Source organism: Natrix helvetica (assembly GCF_964273705.1).
Source record: "Natrix helvetica genome assembly, chromosome: 4".
Classification (NCBI taxonomy): domain Eukaryota; kingdom Metazoa; phylum Chordata; class Lepidosauria; order Squamata; family Natricidae; genus Natrix; species Natrix helvetica.
The window spans coordinates 64,103,758-64,125,924 of NC_138550.1; the positions used below are offsets into that span (position 1 = coordinate 64,103,758).

The window sequence follows — 22,167 nt, forward strand, 5'->3', positions numbered from 1 at the left end:
ATGTCAGTACAGTATTATGTAAAAGCAATATTTATATAAAATGTTGTTTTGTAATTCTGATTTAATATAAAAATACCACCATTTTGGAACATTGCATAGAAATAGATTTTGTATTAATAAGATAAGGATATTATACTTGTATTTACTTATTTTTTTTTCATTATTCTCATAATAAAAAGTATTTTGGAATGATAAGAGGAAAGGGAATTGCAATATGATATTTATTGCAAAATGCAGTAATAATGTTTCAGATTTTATTATCACTAGTTTCCTTCTTTTGCTATCTTATTCTTTCTTTTTAAAGTACTCTACTAGCTAATCAAGATTATTAGTTATTATAATTGGGATTTTTAATCTCATTAGCAGTGCTGTGACTTTGTATTGCAGCCCCAAAGCATAATAAAGTATTCAAGCTGAGTACCTGCCTTTATATACAAAAGATGAAGTATTTTTGAAAAATGATTTTAATTATAAAAGCCACATGCCAGCACATAATGAACAAAAGAACTGGATAAAATATGCTGCTGTTGTGCATTTATGTTGGAGTCTAAGAAGTTTTCTTAGACACACACACACACACATCATTAACTCTGATTAAATCTCAGATATGCTTTAATAGATGCCAATGTTGTGTATGATGCTATCTGTATTTTTACTGTTTTTCTTTTTAGTATCATGTATAACTGACCTTCCATGCATGAGATATACTTTTTAATGAAACACTTGATGCTAGAGTTATTTGATAAATTCAAAATATTGAATTCTGAACATTTCTTCTAGTTATTAAAATTCCAAGTATTTACCAGTTTTCCATGCATTCTAGCTGTGAAGTAGTTAGTCTACTAGTTATGTCTGACATAGACCTGAAATAGCCTGTGGCTATTCAATTTTGGTAGCTGTAAGTTTGCATTAAAATGAAAAACAGAAAATGTACATTCATTGTTACGTGCTTAAGATTCATCCAGAATTTTCTATCATTTCAAGAAAACCTGCTTGTTTATCTGCATTGATAGGAAGCCTCTTTTTATTAATGGTATATCCATGCAATGTAAACCAACAGACAAAGTCCTGTGAGGTTGATCAAATTAAAATATCTGATACATTATGTAAAATAAGTACTCTAATGTAGGATACAAAATATTTTCATGTTTTATCAGCTACATGTTGCTATAAATGCTATAATATTTTGCTTTTACCTGCTTTTTTGTTTTTGTTTTATTATTTTTATTCCAGTGTTTTACATACTTTGACTTAAAATGTTGAGTTAAACATGTCCAAGCATGCAAAAGCTACCAAACAAAATTATGTTGGCTTTGTTTAATAGTCATGCAATTAAACTAAAGACTTAAACCCTAATAAGTACATGCCAATTTCTTGGCAGTCATGCAAAAATACTTAGCCATTATTTTCTCACAGAATGCATATATGTTTATATTTAGGATAGCAGTAATAGTTACACCCTTTGATCTTCTTGTAGTTTCCTATTTAGGGACTAACCAGGTCTAGCTATACTTTTATATACAGCTTTTCTGGATAGACCTTTGCCTCCTTTCCTTTTACTTTTCCACAATATTTCTACTAAAATAGATTACAATTCTACCAAGGCAGGTATTTGTGACTGTTGTAATTAATGGAGATTAATTGCTGGTTTTAGCAAAAAAAAATCCTTTAAAATGATGCATGGTTTGGTATCCGGACTCCCTTTGTATAATAAGACGCTGAAGTCGGTTTATATTCCCTATATTCAAAAACTACCCCCCCCCCCAAAAAAAAACTTGGATCTCTTCTAATAAGCACAGATTAGCAAAATATTATTTGAACCATAAGTGTTTAAAAATTATCTAGAAAAATTTAGATTAGATTAGATTAGATTAGATTAGATTAGATTAGATTAGATTAGATTAGACAGACAGACACTTTTTCAGTCCTATACTTTTGAAATACCGCTCCTTAAAAACTTTAGAGTATAGTACGATTTTTAAACAGTCCTCTAGAAATATATATTTTATTGAGTCATATATGCTTTTAATAATTTGTCTTTTAATGTAACCATTAATGTAAAACACATTCAAAGAGCCTGTTCAAGTCTACATGCTGCATAGAAAATGAATAATAAATAAGGATACTATATAGTTACACCAAAAATGAATGCAACTAAAATTATGTCTCATAGCTAAAAGATAATTATTATTGTAAATTTTAAAAGCTGCAATCCTATACTTGTTTTCTCAGAATTTTCCCTGCCTTCAGTGAGGCTTATTTCTGGCAAATGTGGTAGGTTTTCATCTTTTAAAAATTGAGGAAAAGAATAAGACTTTTAAAGAAGCGGATTCATGTTTCAATATGTTTTTTTTAATATTCCATTTGTGACTTTCTAAGTTTAGATAGAAATGTATCTATGTTTAATGTAATTGAAATTATACAAACTATGTTTCATGGTTTGTTTTGGCAGTGAGGTCTTTATTATAGTTGTAACTAATAATTAATGCCTGTTCTTATGGCTCTAAATAACTCAGTTCATGAAAAGTAAAACAAGCTGTCCTTGTGTTTATTTTTTTAACAATTTTTCTTTTTTATTATAGACTCTTCAAGAAGACTTAGAACAGGAACAAGTCAAGGTTAATTCACTCACTCATATGGTAGTTGTAGTAGATGAAGCTAGTGGAGATAGGGCTACAGTTGCATTAGAACAAAAACTTCAGGTAATTACTAAATTAAGATTGCTATATGATTCCATGCATATTCCTCCTACATCTAAGTTATACTGAAAATATATAATTCTACTGTAATGAAAAGTAAAAATGTTAATATTGTTTAAAACTGAATTGGTCACTCTAGTGTTGGTTTACATTCCATAAAGAACTATAAATCTAACTACTATTCAGGAGAAAAGTGTCAGACATGTGCCACCTTTATTTCAACACAATTCAGAGATACTCAAATGAATGAATGAATGAATAATTTATAACCAGAAAGAACAAGTACTTTACTTACTAAATCTGAATTGGCAATTATTATATTTCATGTATTCCTGTACACTTTTATTTTTCACTTGCCATTTCCATAAAATTTTACTAAAAAAGATCTCCCCTCCAAAAAATGTAATTGGCATTACAATCAAATTTTAAAATATTCACAGTAGGAAAAAATCACTTGAATTACAGTAATGCTATGAGAATTTCAGTGAACCTGGAGTTATAGTGATACAATAATTGGTTATGATTTATCATAATGTCAGGTTTATCTGTGAATATGAGTGTGTGCTGCCATTAATGTAAAGCCACATTGTAAGAATAATGAATACAATTAGTGAAGCATTGCTTTCATTCTGATACCTAATTTTGAAGCTGTTATAGGAAACGGTGTTTTTAAACCTATAATTAACATTTGCTACTCACAATGATAATTTCTATATTGGTATAGTTTCTTTATTGTACTACTTTCAGTATTTACATTTTATTAAACTGTTGAGACATGGTTTTTCACAGTACTGTACTTGCTTCTAAGTAATGCATTTCAGTATTTCAGATACTCTTTTTTTAATTTTGTTTTTGTATGGTAGAAGTTCTTTTAACAAGAAATTAGAAAACTACTACCATATTTTTCGGAGTATAAGACTCACCGGAGTATAAGACGCACCAAGGTTTTGAAGAGGCAAATTAAAAACATTTTTTGCACTGCAGACCTCCCAAAAGCAGCCCATTTTTCATGAACACAGACCCTTTTTTTCAAAAAAAAAAGGGGGGGAGGCATGAATAGCCTTTAGGAGGCTTGTAGAGTGCTCCTTGGGGCTGGGGGGGGGGCAAAATTGAACAAAAAACGGCCCATTATTTGCTCATTTCTGCCCTCCCCAGCCCCCAGGAGCACTCTGCAAGGCTCCTAAAGACTCTGCATGGCCATTTTGGTGAAGGGGGCGGGGTTTTGGGAGGCAAAAAATGCTGTATTCAGTGTATAAGACACACCCAGATTTTCAGCCTTTTTTTTGAGGGAAAAAGGTGTGTCTTATACTCCGAAAAATACAGTATATCAAATCAAGTGTTAATCTGATTTTATATCATTTGACTTGCTGCTGATTCTAGAATAATGGAGCACAGTTCTAAAGAATTCAAAATATTTTATTTTGGTCACTAACAAGTTATATAAGATACACTGATAAATATAAATGTTGTTTTTCTAGGAAAAATACCCTAAGAACTCATCATCATCATCATCATCAATTTAAATTTATTAGCCGCTCCCTTTCCGAATAGGACTCGGGGCGGCGTACAATGGAGTAAAAAACATATAACATTTACATAAACCCATGACATACATAAATACAAAGACACACATGTACGGAGGAGGTTAACAGGTACAATACATAGACAATTAAAAACCATTAAAATACCCTAATTATAAAACCCCATGTACAATCCAAATTCAAAATGTTAAAAACAGACAGTCAGGAGGGGTACGAGAAAATTACGGTTGAGCCAGGCCAGATAGTTGAAAGAGGTGGGTCTTCAGTTGTACACGGAAGGAGCGGAGATCGGAAGTAATCCTGATGTCACGGGGGAGGTCATTCCACAGGGCTGGGCCCATCACAGAGAAGGCTCTGCTCCTGGGTGTCGCCCCCCGGCACTGTTTGGCGGACGGCACCCGGAGAAGTCCCTCTCTGTGAGAGCGGATTGGTCGTAGGGATGTGTGGGGCAGGATGCGATCCTGCATGTAACTAATAGCTGTATTTCCTTCAGGAACTGTCTGATTTAGAATTGTCTCAAGTATATAGTTTTTTAAAAGGAAAGGACAAAAGCAGTTCTATTGACTGCATTAATATGTCCATGTTTTTGTCCATATTGCTTTCTTGCACACTCTCTTTATATTTTCTATTCTACATATAATTAGATTGTACCAGGGTTTTTTTCTCCTACTAGTGTCCCATTCAGTTTATAACCAGATCCAAATCTACTTACAGTATCTTTTTTTCCCCAGATAGGTACATTTGGCTAGATAATACAATATAGAATGTGTTATGCCCAGATGTCTTGTACTTTCCCATCTTCTGGATTTTTAGGAATGCATTTTATGGTTATTAACTTCTGAATGTTAATGTCATTATTTTAGCATTTAGGAAACCATTGGGCAACAATCTGTAGATGGACAGAGGACCGTTGGTTTATTCTGCAAGATGTTCTTCGAAAATGGTTGCAATTTATTGAAGAACAGGTTAGGTATATCTATTTACTCATTGCTTTATAATGTTTAATATGCAGTCTTTCTAAATGTTTTTTTTAAACTTTTAGGGTCTTTTGGATACATGGTTTACTGAAAAGGAAGAATTTGTGACCACTCTGCATACTACCACTTTCAAAGACCAGAAAGAAATGTTGGAAAATCTGCAAAAAATGGCTGTATGTTTTTTTGTATAGTTCTCATTTTTCCTCCCTGTTTTCAACTTTCATATCACATATTTCAGCAGAGCACCTGTAAATGACCAAGTCAAGTAACTTTAATCAAAATTCTGGAATCAAAATATTTTGCATACACTTAACTATGGGTTTAAGGGTTTAAACTGGTATTTTGAATTGAACCTAGCAAACCGAGGTTCCAGCTGGCAAATGTTTAAGCTCTGGCAACATTCCAACCAACAATAAATAATATCAAAGCTATGTTCTTAGGATTATTGATAAGCAAGTTCATGATTTAATAGTTAGTCCATTCTTGTTTCTAATGCTATCAGTTTATAAATGTCATTTTCTGAAATAAATGTGGGTATCTACACAGTGAAAAGTGATGAAACATGTGCCATGATATCACATTGCTTGTGTTAGACGTTAGGACAAAAATGTTAAAAAACATCTCTTTTTTCTGCATCATTGTTGTCTGCAAGACATTGCTAATTAGGAGATAAATTTTGATTCTTTATCATCATATCATTATCATCTTAGTAGCTATGATTCTGTACATGTTTTGGCATTTACATTCCATTTATGAAATAATCTTTGTAATTAGTACTTGTATGTTTTATCAAATAATAGACATGAAGTAAAGTCAAAGATTTTATAGTTCGTATGATTTGTCTATACTCTATACTGGGGGTTGGCAACCCACAGCTGTTTGGGCTCTCTGCTGCGGCTCCCCGTCCCATCACTGGCTCACCCTCGCCTCCCTCGCCTGGCCTGAGAAGGTAAGGGTGATGGCAAGGGATGGAGAAGTGGCTGGGGTTGATTCTCAGGCACCTCACTCCTCTTGGAGCTTCTTCCAGCCTTTGTTGGTGCTGGGCTTGCCTCGCACATTTGAGGAGATGCATAATCTGCTTTCTGCCCCGAGACACTGGCCCAACCCGGCTGCAACTTGTGCCAGCCTCACTAACATGAGGGCTGGCAGGGTGGGAATGAGATCTGGGAGGATGAGATGTCAGAAAGTGGGATGGGCCTGCAGTGCCCAGCTGAGGCTTTAAGAAGCTCAGGGCAGCTTTTCCACCTCTCTCTATGTCTCTTTGTGTGTGTTTATCTCTCTCTCGCTCGCTCCTCCTCCTCCCCCCCTCCTTCTCCTCTCACGACCTCCTGGATGGCTGTGGTGGGGCCAGGCTACCGGGTTAAGTGTTGTACACCTATGGAACACATGGCCAAAAACTGTACAGCTAAGATGCAATCTCACCTCTGCAAGAGTGGTGCAATACTGAGATGACACAATGTCCTACTGCTGACCCTCCTCCAAAAAAGAAGTCTCCACAGGACTTCAAAGCATACCCAACTGCACCTTAGTATGTGGTGGTTCTCCATTACCTCGTACTGGCCATCAGATCTGTCTAGCTAAATTCTACCCAGCTACAAAAGAAGCCATGAAGATGTATGTAATACTAGATTCACAAAGCAATCAATCGTTAGCCAGGTCAGCATTCTTCGACCTCTTTGACATCCGAAGCACAGATATGCAATTCACAATATTAATGTGCACTGGGACCCAGCACAGGGTGGGGAGGAAAGTCCTGCATAGAATTGTTGGATGTGCTTGCACAGTTCCCACTGCCCCCATTGCTAGAATAGGACACCCTACCAGATGATCGCAGTCAGACTGTGACACCAGAGTTAGCAAGCACCATGCCTCACCTGAGGCACATGACTAATCCCTTTACTGTCCTAAATCCTAAAGCTGAAATCATGCTCTTTCTGGGAGCAAATATCTCCAAAGCTTTCACCCCCCCACCACAGAGAGTAGTCAAAGGCTTAATGGGCTCCCCATTTGCCCTCAAGACAGAACTCGGTTGGGTCATCTTTGGAATTACATTTGTCAGTCGGCTGCAGGCCCCAACCCAGTTTAATGTCTCCATGACTTCCACTCTCAGCAATGGGAGAGCATCCCATTTGAAACCATGCCAAGAACACTTCACGACTTCAACAATCAACCCCGTTTTAGGAGTGACAGTGTTCCAGACCAGCAAGGAAGACAATGACTTTGCCTTGTCGATAGAGGACAAAGAATTTCTGAGGCTCATGGATAAGGAACTTCAACAGGATGCTACCAGGAGTTGGGTAGCTCCACTGCCCTTTTGTATACCCAGGAAGCACCTGCTGAACAACCATGAGCATGCACTCTCTTGCCTCATCAGTCTGAGACAAATGAACAGAAAGCCTGAAATGAAAGCTCATTTAGTGGAGTTCATGGACAAGATGGTCCAGAGCAAACACGTAGAGCTTGCCCCACCTTTGAGAAATGATGAGGAATGCTGGTACCTGCCATTCTTTGGAGTGTACCATCCACAAGAGCCAGGTCAGATCCGAGTAGTTTTCGATGCCAGCGCACAGTTCTAAGGCCTCTCTCTGAACAAAGATCTTCTCACATGACCTGATCTCACCAACCGTCTGTTTGGTATGCTCATCTGCTTCAGAAAGGAAGTCATAGCAATCATGGCCAACATTCAGCAGATGTTCTACTCATTCCTTGTCAGGGAAGAACATCACAACTACCTACATTTCCTATGTTCAGCGATGAACAGCCCAACCAACAGAGAACAGAGTACAGAATGTGAGTGCACATCTTTGGAAATGGCTCTTCTTTGGCAATCACAACTATGGCCTGCAACACACCACTCGTGTGGGTGAAGCCAAATATGGCACAGATGCCAAACAATTTGTGGATTGGGACTTCTATGTTGATGATGGCCTAAAATCTGTACTCACCCTGGCACAGGCCATAGACCTATTAAAAAGGATCCACCAGATCCTAGAGGCAGCCAATCTTAAGCTGCATAAAATCACACCCAACAGTGAGGAAGTGCTAAAAGTCTTCAATCCTGAGGAGCATGCTAAGGGACTGCAAGAACTCACTTTGGCACAGATGCCTCTTTCATCCAATGCAGTCTCGATCTAGGTTGGGACTTTAAGAAGAACGTCTTCACCTTCAGAGCCCCAGCCCATAAGACTGCTTTCACAAGGAGTAAATCACATACCTCAAGTTTATATTCTACAATGAGGTTTATATATAACAAATATTGTTATTTTACATAGCAGATCAATGGAATTATAATGAACATTGAACAGTAAGGATTGTTATTTAAAGGCAATTAAAGGTAAGCTAAGCTAAGATATGAGGGAAAAAAGACTGCTTCCATAAGAAGAGGAGTTCTGTCAATGGTGAACAGCCTGTTCGACCCCCTCGGTTTTGCTGCACCTGTAACGATCCAGGGGAGGCTTCTTCTGTAAATGCTCTCCCAAATCACCAAAGATTGGGATGAGCCACTTTCACCACAGCAGAAGCAAGAATGGGAGACGTGGTGAACCTCCCTGAGTTGTCTTCACCCTTTGCCATCAAAACCAAACTTACATTGTCGAGCTATTAGGCATATGCAAGTTGAGCAATCCATTTTGAGCAAGTTGATCAGACACTAATCAGAGGGACCCCAGCCAAGCTAATTACCATGTTAGTGAGATTACAAATAGAGCATCATCGTGAACTCCAATTCATTGTTGCGCCAAAGATGAATGAATCAATCATCCTGGGTCTTGCATGGCAAGATGGGCACCCAGCATTTGGTGGAAGGTTGGATACCGAAAGCTGACCATAGGCCTCAGCCTGTTGCCCCCTGTGAAGCTGGTGGATCATTCAGGGACAATCGAGCCCCCCAAGGCAGACAATTCAGAACAGGCTGCCCTGGCAGCAGAGGCTAAACTCCCCAGTCTCCAACAAATATCAAAAGAATATCGGAACCTGGAAGGGGTTTTTAGTGAAGAGGATTATAATTATCTTCCCCCTCATCGACCCATTGTTTTCACGATAGAGTTCGTGCCCAGGGTCAAACTACCAAAGTCTAAGATGTCTTCCATGACCCCTAAGGAAATGAGAGAATTAAGAAAATACATCGATACCAATTTGGAATTGAGCTTCATCCAACCAGCAAAGTCCAAGGTAGCTGCCCCTATTCTCTTCAAGGAGAAGAAAGATGGGGGGTGACACTATGCGTTAACTTCCAGGACATCAATGCTGTATATGTAAAGAACACCTACCTCTGTGATGGCGAACCTATGGCACACGTGCCACAGGTGGCACATGGAGCCATTTATCAGGGCACGCAAGGCATGTGCGTGCTGGCCAGCTGACTTCGACCTTCTTTTGAAACCATTTTTCGCCCTCCGGAGGCTTCCCTAAAGCCTCCAAAGTGCGAAAAACTGGCCCTACGGGCAAACCGGGAGTTCAGGAACGGACATCTGGTTTGCTTGTAGGACTGTTTTTTCCCTCCAACATTTCTGGTTTGCTCATAGGGCCATTTTTTGCCCTCTGGGGCTTCGGGGACACCTCCTGAAGGCCCCTGAAGGCTCCAGAGGTCAAAAGTGGGCCCTATGGGGAATTTGGAAGTTCGGGAATGGTGACTTCTGGTTTGTCCATAGGGCCAATTTTTGACCCCCAGAACCTCCAGAAGTCTCCTGAAGGCTCCGGAGGTTGAAAATCGGCCCTACGGACAACCCGGAAGTCACCATTCCCGAACTTCCAGGTTCCCTGTAGGTCTGTTTTTTGCCTTCCGGAGGCTTCAGGGAAGCTTCTGAGGCCTCCAGATGATGTCTGGGGGGCGGGGGGGCTGTTTTCGCCCTCCCCATGCTCCTAGAAAGCCTCTGGAACCTGGGGAAGGTGAAAAAACTGCAGCAAAGGCAGGGGGCTCATGCATAGCATTATGGATATGGCACACCGGTGCACAACCCCCCTGTGCTCCCCACGCTTTTGGCACAGCATCCAAAAAAGTTTTGCCATCACTGACCTACCTCCTTCCCCTCATGAAGGACATGTTGAATCACCTGGCCAAGGGGAAGGTATTCTCCAAATTAGATTTAAGAGAGGCCTATTATTGCATATGCATCCATGAGAGGGATGAGTGGAAGACTGCTTTCAATTGCACACTTGGTAGTTTCCAGTTTAAAGTCATGCCGTTTGGATTACAAGGGGGGCCCTGCTCTCTTCATGCACCTTTGCAAGGGGGTGCTTGTTTACCATGATGACATCCTCATCTTTTCTGATACCCTAGAGCAGTGGTTCTCAACCTTCCCATTCCATCACCCTTTAATACAGTTCTTCATGTTGTGGTGACCCACAACCATAAAATTGGTGTCTTGGTTCCTAAGACCATCGAAAATATGTGTTTTCCTATGGTCTTAGGTGACCCCTGTGAAAGGATCGTTCGACCCCCCCAAAGGGGTCCTGACCCACAGGTTGAGAACCACTACCCTAGAGGAACATGTAAAGCTAGTGTGACAAATCCTGGAGAAACTTCTAGCTGCAAAGCTCTATGTGAAACTATCAAAGTATGACTTCCACAAGACATCCTTAGACTACCTTGGGCATTGTATTTCCAATGAGGGAATATAGACGGACCCAGGAAAAGTAAAAGCTGTACTGACCTGCAACTCCCACATACCCACAAGCAGCTACAAAGCTTCCTGGGATTTGCAAACTTTTACAGGCAATTCATCCCAGCATTTGCAGAAGTGGCATTGTCACTAACTGAACTACTAAAAACAGGCCCATCAATAATAAGCCAAAGCCAAATCAGCCAATTGGGTGGACAATGAACTGCCAAAAAGCCTTTGAGAAACTGAAACAGCTCTTTGCCCTGGAACCCATTTTACAACACCCAGACCCAGAACAGCAATTCATCATCCAGACAGATGCCAGCGATGTAGCTGTAGCAGTAGTGCTGTTGCAAAGAAATCAAACTTCTGCCCTGTGCCTATATCTCCAAAAAACTCACCAGCACCTAAAGAAGATGGGTCATCTGGGAGAAAGAAGCCTATGTAGTCCATTAGGCTCTACTCACATGGAGACACTTTTTAGAAGAGGGAAAGATGCCTTTCATGGTCTGGACTGATCACAAAAACCTAAAGGTCCTTAAGACCCCTAGGAAACTGTCTCCCAAGGAAGTCCATTGGACTCAATACTTAAGAAGATTCAACTTTGAACTTAAACACATTCCTGCAGGGAAGAACCTGCTGGCAGATACCTTCTCAAGGAAACTGCAGTTCGACAGTCGAAGGGAAAAGGAAATTCATGCAATAATCCCTCCCATCAGTCAACAGCACAAGTCACCACCTGGGGCCAAACCAGACTGCCGATGGACCCTAAACAGAACAAACTGACCACGGCGATGGAAATAGTGCTACCAACTGACCCTTGGTTTACAGCAAACAAAGATGTCTTAATGATGGGAGAAGGACTAGCCTCGAAAGGGTCTAAAAATATACATGTCGGCCATCTTGAGATTGGAGGTACTATAATGAAGTCATGATGCAAAGCTAGGAGGACACTTTGGATTCTTAAAGACCCTCCACCTTGCCAGACATCAATTTTAGTGGCCTAAGATGAAATCAGAAGTAAAAGACTACGTAAAAAGTTGTACCACTTGCGCAGCCATGAAAATCTGACCTGGGAAGCCTCCTGGATTACTGCAACAAGTAGCCAACACCAGCTGACCATGGGAATAGATAACAATGGATTTCATCATAGAACTCCAAGACAGCAGGGGAACTAAAGTGATTTGGACAGTCATCAACTTATTTTCCAAGCAAGCCTATTTCATCGCTTGCTCAGGATTACCTTCAACAAAGAAACTAGTGAGAATGTTTGTCAAGCATATCTACCAGCTATACAGAGTACCCAGAAGAATCATCTCTGACCGTGGAGTCCAATTCACTGCAAAGTTCTGGAGAGAGTCCATTGGATCCACACAAGGACTTAGTTCAACTTTCCATCCAAGTACGAATGGAGCAGCAGAATCTGCGAATGCATGTGTGATCAGCAGGACAATTGGTAGGACTTATTACCATTCACAGTTATATGCTAGGCATATAACAACACTATCCATAGCAGCACTGGATTAACTCCTTTTCAAGTTACTAGTGGCATGGAATTTGTACCCATGTCAGAACTGCCCCAAGAACCTCCCTCCTCAATGTCCTTGACTGAATGGATGGATACTTTAAAAGGGAGATGGGAGGATACGAAAAAAGCTCTAGCAACCACAGCAGAAGAATACAAAAAACAAGCAATAAAACATCACTCACCCCAACCCCCATTTCATGTGGGGGATAAAATCTTTCTTTCCACAAAATATATAAGATTGAAGATGCCTAGCAAAAAATTAGGACCAAAGGTTTTAGGTCCTTTTCCAATAGGGAAAATAATCAATCCAGTAACAGTTCAGCTCACTCTACCTAGAATTCTAGGGAAAATACACCCAGTTTTCCATTGTAGCCTACTGTACCCAACAGTTAAGACCACAGACTCAACCACCACCACCTCCTATAGTAATACAAGGAGAAACACATTACGAAGTTAAGAAAATATTAGATTCTAGATTATATAGAGATTGTTTACAATATTTAGGCTAATCACTGACCTGATACTGCTGCGAAGGAAGAACGAACTTGAAGATTGAACCACAAGCTTTGTATGCATTGTGTCTACCTCATTCATGTACTGTTTGATGCTATGCTTATGATTACTTTAGTTAAAAGTTAGTTGATAGTGCAATTTATAATTCCAGGTGGAGAGTGTATTGTTTAAGTTAGTTTAGGAATTAATTACCATTTCTTTATGGGACTGCCTCTAGGGTAATACAGTCTTGCCTTCTGGTAAATGTAGTTTTATGTCACATGGTCACACCTGTGTTTCTGATTGGCCACTGGGAGCTTACTGTGTACGTGCAGCTCAAAGCCTGGTCAATTCCAGCCAGTGTAGAACAGCGTGTTTTTCTCACCATGGGAGTAATTTTATCACTTTTTCATGATATCACATAAATGGGATAGATTAAGATCAATTCAGAAGAATCTCTTCATGACTGTAAGTTACTGATTTGAGAATGCCTGATAATAAATCTGGTCTGCTTGAAGCTTTGTGTAAAGTTTATCTGCCTGAGAAGAGAAATTGTACGCTTGGACCAGAACAATTTCTGTGCTTTTAAATATTGGTATAATTAACAAAAACATTTATTATTTTTGCTGATGATACCTTCAAAATCTGATATCAAAATAACTAAAGTAATAACTTACCACTGATCATTTTTAAACATTTTTCACACCGTCCTCTGTGTGATAATCTCTCTCTGTGTGTCTCTTTCTCGGTTCAAATACGAGACAAATTAAACAGATACTTATATCGGAGAACTCTTGAAGGACTTCATTTGTTACTGAGATTCTGACAGCTTCAGTTTGACTTTATTGAACAAGTATATTGATTCATGAGCCATTCGTATATCAGACAATGATGAACAGCAATTGGAAGTCAAATAATGAAAAAGTGTACTATACAGTTCCTGGCCTTATTATAACCTTATGCTAAAATTAATATATTACATGCCCTATTACTGAAATTGTGCTAAAATTGCAATAGGTTCTGTTAGCAGGTTACTAATCTTTTGTATTTGTTTTAATGAGACGCCTGTACACCGCCCCGAGTCCCTTTGGGGAGAGGGGGCGGTCTATAAATCCTGGAAAATAAAATAAATAAATAATAAATAATATTGATTATGTTCTTAGTAATTTGTCTAGAGCTAAGACAGTGTGTCTTAGGAACACAAAAAGGAAGCTATCCTTTTTGGCTAACCTTTTTGTTGTTGCATGCCAAAAGCGCATGTGAACCCATAATGCAATGCGTGCATGACACACACACTCGTGCCCCCTGCTCCTCTGCACATGCATGACATGACCCCCGTGTGCACCCCACGCATGCAGCATGACCCCCTGTGGTCCCCCCACCCCCCATGTATGCATGCATGACCCCTGTGCTCCCCCTGCACATATGTATGTGACACCCCCCGCGCATGTGCCCCACCACCACACATGCACATGTGGCCCAAGTGCATGCGTGCATTACTCCCTGTGTGTCTCCCACATGTGCAGTAGAGACCCGAAAACCAGCTGGCTGGAGGGAGGCATGTATGCATACATGGTGGAGCTGAGCTGGGGCAACAGCTTGCGTGCCTGCAGAGAGGGCTTTGCATGCCACTTGTGGCAAAGGTGCCATAGCTTTGCCATCATGGAGCTAAGAGAATAAAAAGTCTGGTGCTTTCACCATTTCTGATTAGTTACAGATCTAATTCATACTTGCAGAGAAATAACAAACAAAGCCATGAATAGGTATGATTTTTAAAAATCAAATTTAGATTTGGGTTATTTCCCTACATTGAATGTTGCCTACTTCTCTGAAAATAACGGTGGCTGTGCAATATAATATACCCTGAAATAAAACCAGCTCACACCTTTAAAACCAAAAACTAAGAGCTCTTTTATATATTAATGTTTGAATGTCACATCCATTTCTGTATGCCCTTATATTGGCACCAAAGCAGCTGAAAGAAAAACTATCATACAAACGTACTGGGAAGTGGCCACTGTTATATTAGTGATGGATATAAATTAAATCAACCACTGCAGTGATGAATATATAGAAAAGCTTTGAAATTAATATGGTTTTAATATGATACTCTTTAGGATAATGTCTGTATGATTAGACATTTTAAAGTTTTTGCCATCTGATTGTTCGGGTTAATTAACAGACATGAGACAGTTGCTTTAATATTGCTACTGACTAACATACCGAGTACAAATGTAATGTTCATTAAAATATGTCACAACTGAAGACCAAAAATGATGACCATCTGTCAGCATAACCTTAAGCATATGTTGCTTTCATTAATTTGACTTCATGCTATGACATGAGAAATTTTTAATAACATAAAATGTGCATTTATCCATATAAATCCTCAAAGGTTTAAATGAGCACAAGCCCCATAAAGCTAAACATCAGCCGGCAATTTGTCTCTGGGCTGCTCAAGTGAGTTTTTAGCAAAGAAAGAGAGACCAGATGGTCTACTTGAACTTAAAAATATATTCCCTGAAGTATATATGTTTAGATATCGCATGCCAACACTTTTACATTTATTTGTAACAGAATTGTCAAAGTGTTTTGAAGGTCTGGAACCATATCGAATTTGTTTTTAATGTAGCACAAATGTTTTGCTGGTAGCAATGTTTTATCACAAAAATAGTAAAAAAAAAAAGAACCACAATAAGCCTAGCACAAAAATGAGGCATAGGAATGCTTATGATAGTGTAGAAATTTGAAGGGGACAGCTAAGTCCAATAGTTTGCTTTGCTTTGCTTATGCTTAGCTAGCATAATAAGGCAGTTATACTTGTTGCTAATTACATAAACAGTATGTCTGCAAAATGGGGTGAAGGAATTATTTTAGAAATAGAAAGTAGCAAAGATGACAACGATGATGAAGATGATTTATTAAATTCATGTGTCAAATGACTTTCAAGAATTCTGGGTAGCCATTTGATAAACAATCTATTCAGAAGAGCCATGGTAGCACAGTGTTTAGAATTCAGTATTACGGGCTTATTCTGCTGACAGGCAGCTGCCAGCAGTTTGGAAGTTCGAGTCACACTGGCTCAATGTTGGCTCAGCCTTCCATCCTTCTGAGATCAGTAAAACAGATTCAAACAGATTAACAGAGTTGACCTTATATGTCATCCCCACCCCACCCCACCCCCTCCAGCAAGAGACCCTATACCATTTCTGACAAATAGCAGTCCAATCTCTTCTTGAAAGTCTCAAGTGATGAAGCTTCCCACAACAACCCAGATTTATAGGGGCAATATGCTGACTTTGTAAACTAATTAGGGAGGGCTGTAAAGCATTGTGAACCCATATATAAGTTTAAGTACTAGTGCTATTACTATTGCTATTCAGGTATTCACCTATAACGTCAAATACAGCAAAAGCAGCAAAGAAACATTATTTTATATGCAGTTATAGGCCATAACTAACATCAAACAAGTGTCAAACTAACATTGTCATGGTGTCATCACATGACATATCGGGACTTTTATCCCCTTTGCTAAACCGGGCATGGGCGTGGCCAGCACATTACGCATCCGGACCGCAGACTGTGAGTTTGACAGCTCTGAACTTAACTAACAAAAGTATATGGAAATTTGTTGCTTGGGAAAGAATGCCAAGTTAACCTGTACCATTACTTCTGATAGGTTAATATGTTTTCTTTGCCATGTTACTTTTATAGATCTTGAAAGGAGAATTGGAAATCAAGGGACAATCAATAGATAAACTGAATTCCCTCAGCCAGGATCTCCTCTCAGCAGTAAAAAGTAAAGGATTATCACAAAAACTGGAAGCGTGGCTACAAAACATTAGTCACCGCTGGGATAGTTTGGCACAGAAGCTGGACGACAGTTCTAAGCAGGTTTGTCAAACTGTTAGCCTGATAGTTAATGACAGTCAAATCATTACCACTTCATTATTGAATCATTTTTAACCATGATGTTTGTTCTTACATAAATTAATGCTTTATTTCCATTTTGTGCACTATTTATCCCAATCCATTTTCATATTCACACAAAGTATTTCCTGTTTTTATGTGATATTCTTAGGTCTAAATCAAATCACATGACGTAAACTTTAAACTCTTACATTTGACAATTACTTAATAAAGAACCAAACTTTGGTCTGCATATTCCTACCCAAATTAAAATCATAGTTTGTGCCTATGGAAAACATTCCAAATTCAAAAATTCAAATTTCTATCAGATTTATCTTTCTTCTCCTTAGAGAAAAGGTGCATAAAGATGAAAACTTACTAAGCATCCAAGTTCAAACATACTGGAAACCAGGGACGTGCGGTCAGGGGAGGCAGGGGAGGCAGAGCCTCATCCCTCTCATCATGAAAAGAAAAAAAAGGGAAAAGGGAAAAGGCATACGTGGTCCGATTCCCTGCCTTCGTGAGTCAACATGAAGGGGACCGCGGAGCGTGCTCCGCCGTCTCACGCCCCACGGTCCCCTTCATGTTGACTCAGGAAGGCGGGGAATGGGACCATGTGTGCAGGAGGCTGAGGCAGCCTCAGCCTCCTGCACACGTGGTCCCATTCCCCGCCTTCCTGATGACATCACCAGCCTCACCAGCCATAAACCTCACCGCACGTCACTGCTGGAAACTCTCAGTGCAGAATAGAAAATACTGAAACAGTGGCAGAACTTAAAGCTATGGAAGGCAGGGAACTTAGAACAAACAGCTGGGCTTGGAAAGAGCCTTGGAATAAGAACATGTATGGCAACATCTTTATACTACTAAAACTCCTGATGCCATTTAAAGGTTCTTTGTCTATTTGTAAAATTCAGTTGGCACAAGTGGTGCACCACAGCATATAAAAATTTGGATTAAGTTACTTCAGATTTGCTAACTTAAAAGAATTCATTCAAAATTCTGGGCTCATTGTTCCCATGGAATTTGAAATTTCAAGGGTCTTCATACCAGTTGTATTTACAAAGTTGTAATCACTGCAGTGTTCCCAAGGTTAGCTATGATCATGTGATCATGATTTCTGATACTTTCTGCCATAAGCAAAATCAGTGGGGAATCCAGCAGGAAGTTAGAAGTCGCCCCTGTTCCAATGCATTTTTCCTGCCCATGGTCATTCTATTTCTTTATTTAGGGAAGTAATATGACCCAACAAGTCATGGATTATTAGGAAAGTCAAATCACACATCACAGAATGTTCCCTGTGGACTATAGTTGCCTTCTATACACGTGGGTCTTGTATTATACTTTCTATTGTATTTAGTTTTGGTCTGGTTGAATGTTGTATCTGTAGCTGTCAGAGTAACTACATTTTTTCAGTTTGTTTAAATGCTTTGATAGCTAGAACAAGGAGTTTTCAAAAGTCTAAATTTTTATCAAACAGCTAATTGTAACTTGGAGAACTCTGCAGATAGCTACAATCTGCAAAGACAAAGTCAGGAAAGCAAAGGCTCAGAATGTACAAAGACTTGCAACAAAAGTCAAAGATAATAATAAAAGTTTCTTCCAACATATAAACAAGAAGAAAAAAATCAAGGAAACAGTTGATCCACTAAAGAGAGAAGATGGCAAAGAAGTAACAGGCAACAGAGTGAAAGCAGAGCTGCTTAATTCATTCTTTGCATCAGTCTTCATGCAACAAGAAACTATAGCCCAATCTACCAGAAACATAACTGTAAATAACAGTTATATATAATATAATGTGTAAGCACGCTTGTTCTGAGAAGTAATTGATGTAGAAATCATGACTACTACCAAGATAAATTGGTACTTAAAAGCCATGGAAGATTTTCTTGTTAATAATAAGTTTACACTTGAAATACTTTAGGCTTACAATAAAACTGTCTCCCTTACATTTTGAGGATTCTTTCCTGAAAGTTACAACTCAGTAATTTTACAGAATATGATACTGCCATAAGTATGAAAATTGCCAAATATAGCCTTATATTACCCTATATTGTTAATATTAACATTTCAATATAAAGATGAAAATGTTACTGAGTATGACTCATTCTTTGAACTAATTTAATTTTTTCTACAATTGATGCATTATGATTTTAGGCTTGCTAGGATAGAAATGATTACTAGAGCATATAAACTTCTGTATATGTTTCAACCCTGAAGCTGAACCTGATAGAAGCCATTTTGAAGCTTCAGGGTTGCCACATTGGAGCTGTGGGACAGGGAGGGGAGAATAGAAATAGCTGGGGTTTTGTAGCAAAAACAAAATACTTTCTCCTGGGAACCAAGGACATTCCCACAGGTGACCAGTCACCTGTGAGGAGTGATGTTACCAGGCAACCAGATGACACCTTGATTGGACCATATGACTGGTTGGGGAAGAGAAAAAACTTTTAATTAGGTGAAAACCATGGAAGCATTCAGAGTCGGTTTTCACCAGACTGTGCCAATATATGTCCAATACAACTATTCTTTGAGGAATCTGCCTGCCTTGGAGTCCTATTTGCTATGGGCATATTACTTGGAACCCTGACAATATGAATAGAAGGTTTTTGGTGCTAAGCAGACAGATGAATGAATAGATAGATCAGTGATGATTACTAACCTTTTTTTCTTGGGTGCTGAAAGCACATGTGTGTGTGTGTGCCCCACATTCCCACATCCATAATGCAATGTCCCTCCCATGCATCCCACCTCCTGCACATCCATGCCTACACGCATGCACGCATGCCCCATCTGCTCACCCCGCAGATGCGTGTGCAACATACTCCCCTTTTGGCCTCCCATCCCAAAATAGCGCTGGGGGGAGGGAAAGCCTCACATCCCAAAACAGTGCTGAGAGGGGGGAAAGCCTCCCTTTTCCCACTCTCAGGTCTGTTTTGTAAAGGGAGAAGCACTGATAAGGTGAAGAAGCCTCCCTTCGCAAAACAGCAATGAGAGTGGGAAAAGGGGGTCTTGTTTCCTCTCTCAGTGCTGTTTTTAGAAGCCTCCCTTTACAAAAACAGTGCTGAGAAGGCAAAATCCTCCCTTCTGAAAACAGCGCTGAGAAGGGGAAAGGGGGGGGGCTTTTTTCCTCTCTCAGCTCTGTTTTGATAAACTTCCCTTCACAAAACAGCTCTGAGAGGGGGAATCTCTGGAGATCTGGGAGGGCATGGGCTGCAGAAAGTGTGGAGAAAGGTATGCACGTGCATCTCCTGCCTGCAAGGTAAATCCAAAAATCAGCTGGCCCGTGGGAGGCGCGTGTGCTGGGCAACGGCTCACATGCCCGTAGAGAGGGCTCCGCTTGCCACCTGTGGCACGCGTGTCATAGGTTCGCCATCACAGAGATAGATGATAGATGGAACCTGCTCTGAGAATTATGAAAGCTGTAGAAAAAATCCTTCCATGTCCTGCCTTATTGAGGGAAAATACCTGCCTTTTGCTGTTTTTGCTGTTTTTTTTACTAGAAGATAAAGAAATAATTGTTCTAAGATGGAGGAAATAATTTTAAAATGGCATCAGGAATGCATCTTTTTCCACTGAGTTCTCTAAATAATAATTTCAGTAATAAACATGTAAACAGAAAATAAAATGAAATGTTTGTGAAGATTTAATAGATTTTGTGAAAATCTCAGGTTTTTTTTAATTGCCTTCACCAGAGGGTGAAGTAGCTATATTAAAAGGGAGCAGGAATATCCAAATATGTATATTGTGCAATTTACCTTATACAATTAAACTTTTGTATTTTTTGCTTTTGCTTTATTTGGTACAAAATGTGCTACAAATACATTCTGTTTGAATTTGCTTCTCATTTTAATATTGATTTTTTTTCATGTTTTATTCACCTAGCATGAGTCAGATAAAACAATTTGGTTGCAGTACAATACAGTGTTGTTTTATTCTGAAGGTCATGATCAAGAAAGAACAATGTCTCTTCATTTTCTATTACCACTCTAAACATACTTCAATACTTCTCACAGATTTCACAAGCTGTTGCTGCCACACAAACATCACTAACACAAACTACAGTAATGGAAACTGTGACTATGGTAACCACCAGAGAGCAGATCCTGGTTAAACATGATAAAGAGGAGCTCCCACAAGTGCCACCTCCCAAGAAGAGGCAAATTGTTGTGGATTCAGAAATTAGGAAAAGGTAAGAACTGAATAAATGAATACACATTTGTCAAAAAAAAATTGAAACCGTCAATACTTAACACCTTATGTTTTTTTTTATTATTAGGTAGATTTGTTTTGTTCTATGGATAATTTTATAGTAGGGATGGGCAGCTTTTGTAATTAATAAATGGAAGTTTTGTTTTCTGCATACAGAAACTTTATCTGAAAAGTTTTGAAGCAAATATAAATTTTGTATCAGATTGTTATTTACTATACTATATATACTTTTACTTTTTTATTATTTAGATGACTACTGCAGGCATCAAAAACTGCAGAATCAATAAATTGTCACAGAATTCCCCCTTAACAAAACAAAAACAAAAATGATTGCAGAGATAAAAAGTACATTTTCAAAAAGAACAATATACATTATTTATATATTATATATATAAAGCCTGAAAAATAACTTCACACAGTCCTCCCACAAATTGACTTGTTGCACAGGCATTAAGCCAACCTCAGCTCAGAAAGTTAAGTAAAATTGGATCTGCTGACATGAAAAACCATCACAAAATCTTAGGGCTGTAGGCTAGGCTAGGAAATTGGGAAAAAATTGCAGAGGGGAACATGCTAATTACTTTTTATTTCCAAGCTTTAATATTTTGCTGTTCTTTCAGAAAAATATATCCTTCTAACACAATATATATTATCGCTAACATATATTCCAGTAATAATAATTTTTATGTGTTATTTTTGCCATATGTTGTAAAAATGTAATAATATTTTAAAGCATGAAATCAGGAAATAAAAATTAACATGAGTGAGACTTCCGGGGTGATAGCACATTGGTGCAGCTACAGGAGAATGAGACTCCATTCTCCCTATCTGAATTTTCATGTCTGGAGGCCAGCAATGGCAAAGCTGGGCCTTGAAGTGGACAGCAATAGAGAGAGGAAAATCCAAGGGTTACGGGGAGAAGAGCAATCTCCCATTGGGAAGGGTGGAATCCCTGAAATCTGGCACTGAAGAGACCAGCTGTCATAGCTTGGTCTGGAGATGTGACAGCCTGATTAATGGTGGAGGAAGCAAACAGTGAGAAACGGTAAGAAGTATCGGCAGACAGTGCTAAAACAAGACATTTCTCTAATTTGGTGGAATTTATGATAGAGCAATTAAGTGAGTCTCCAAAGAGGGAAGAGCACTGCCTTACCAGTGGGAGCAGAAGAAAGAAGAAGATGAAACCAGCACAGAATCAGTAGAGAGTGA

General features: G+C 39.0%; 1 protein-coding gene across 2 annotated transcripts in view; it reads left to right on the top strand.

Annotated features, from left to right (window-relative positions):
• DMD (dystrophin) overlaps positions 1-22,167 on the top strand; it is a 1,188,090-nt gene that overhangs the window by 325,374 nt on the left and 840,549 nt on the right. For both annotated transcript variants that reach the window (XM_081951523.1, XM_081951524.1), the window contains exons 12-16: positions 2,583-2,702; positions 5,104-5,205; positions 5,283-5,390; positions 16,552-16,731; positions 20,763-20,938. In XM_081951523.1, coding sequence (XP_081807649.1) covers positions 2,583-2,702; positions 5,104-5,205; positions 5,283-5,390; positions 16,552-16,731; positions 20,763-20,938 — 686 coding nt within the window. The remainder of the gene's footprint in view (positions 1-2,582; positions 2,703-5,103; positions 5,206-5,282; positions 5,391-16,551; positions 16,732-20,762; positions 20,939-22,167) is intronic.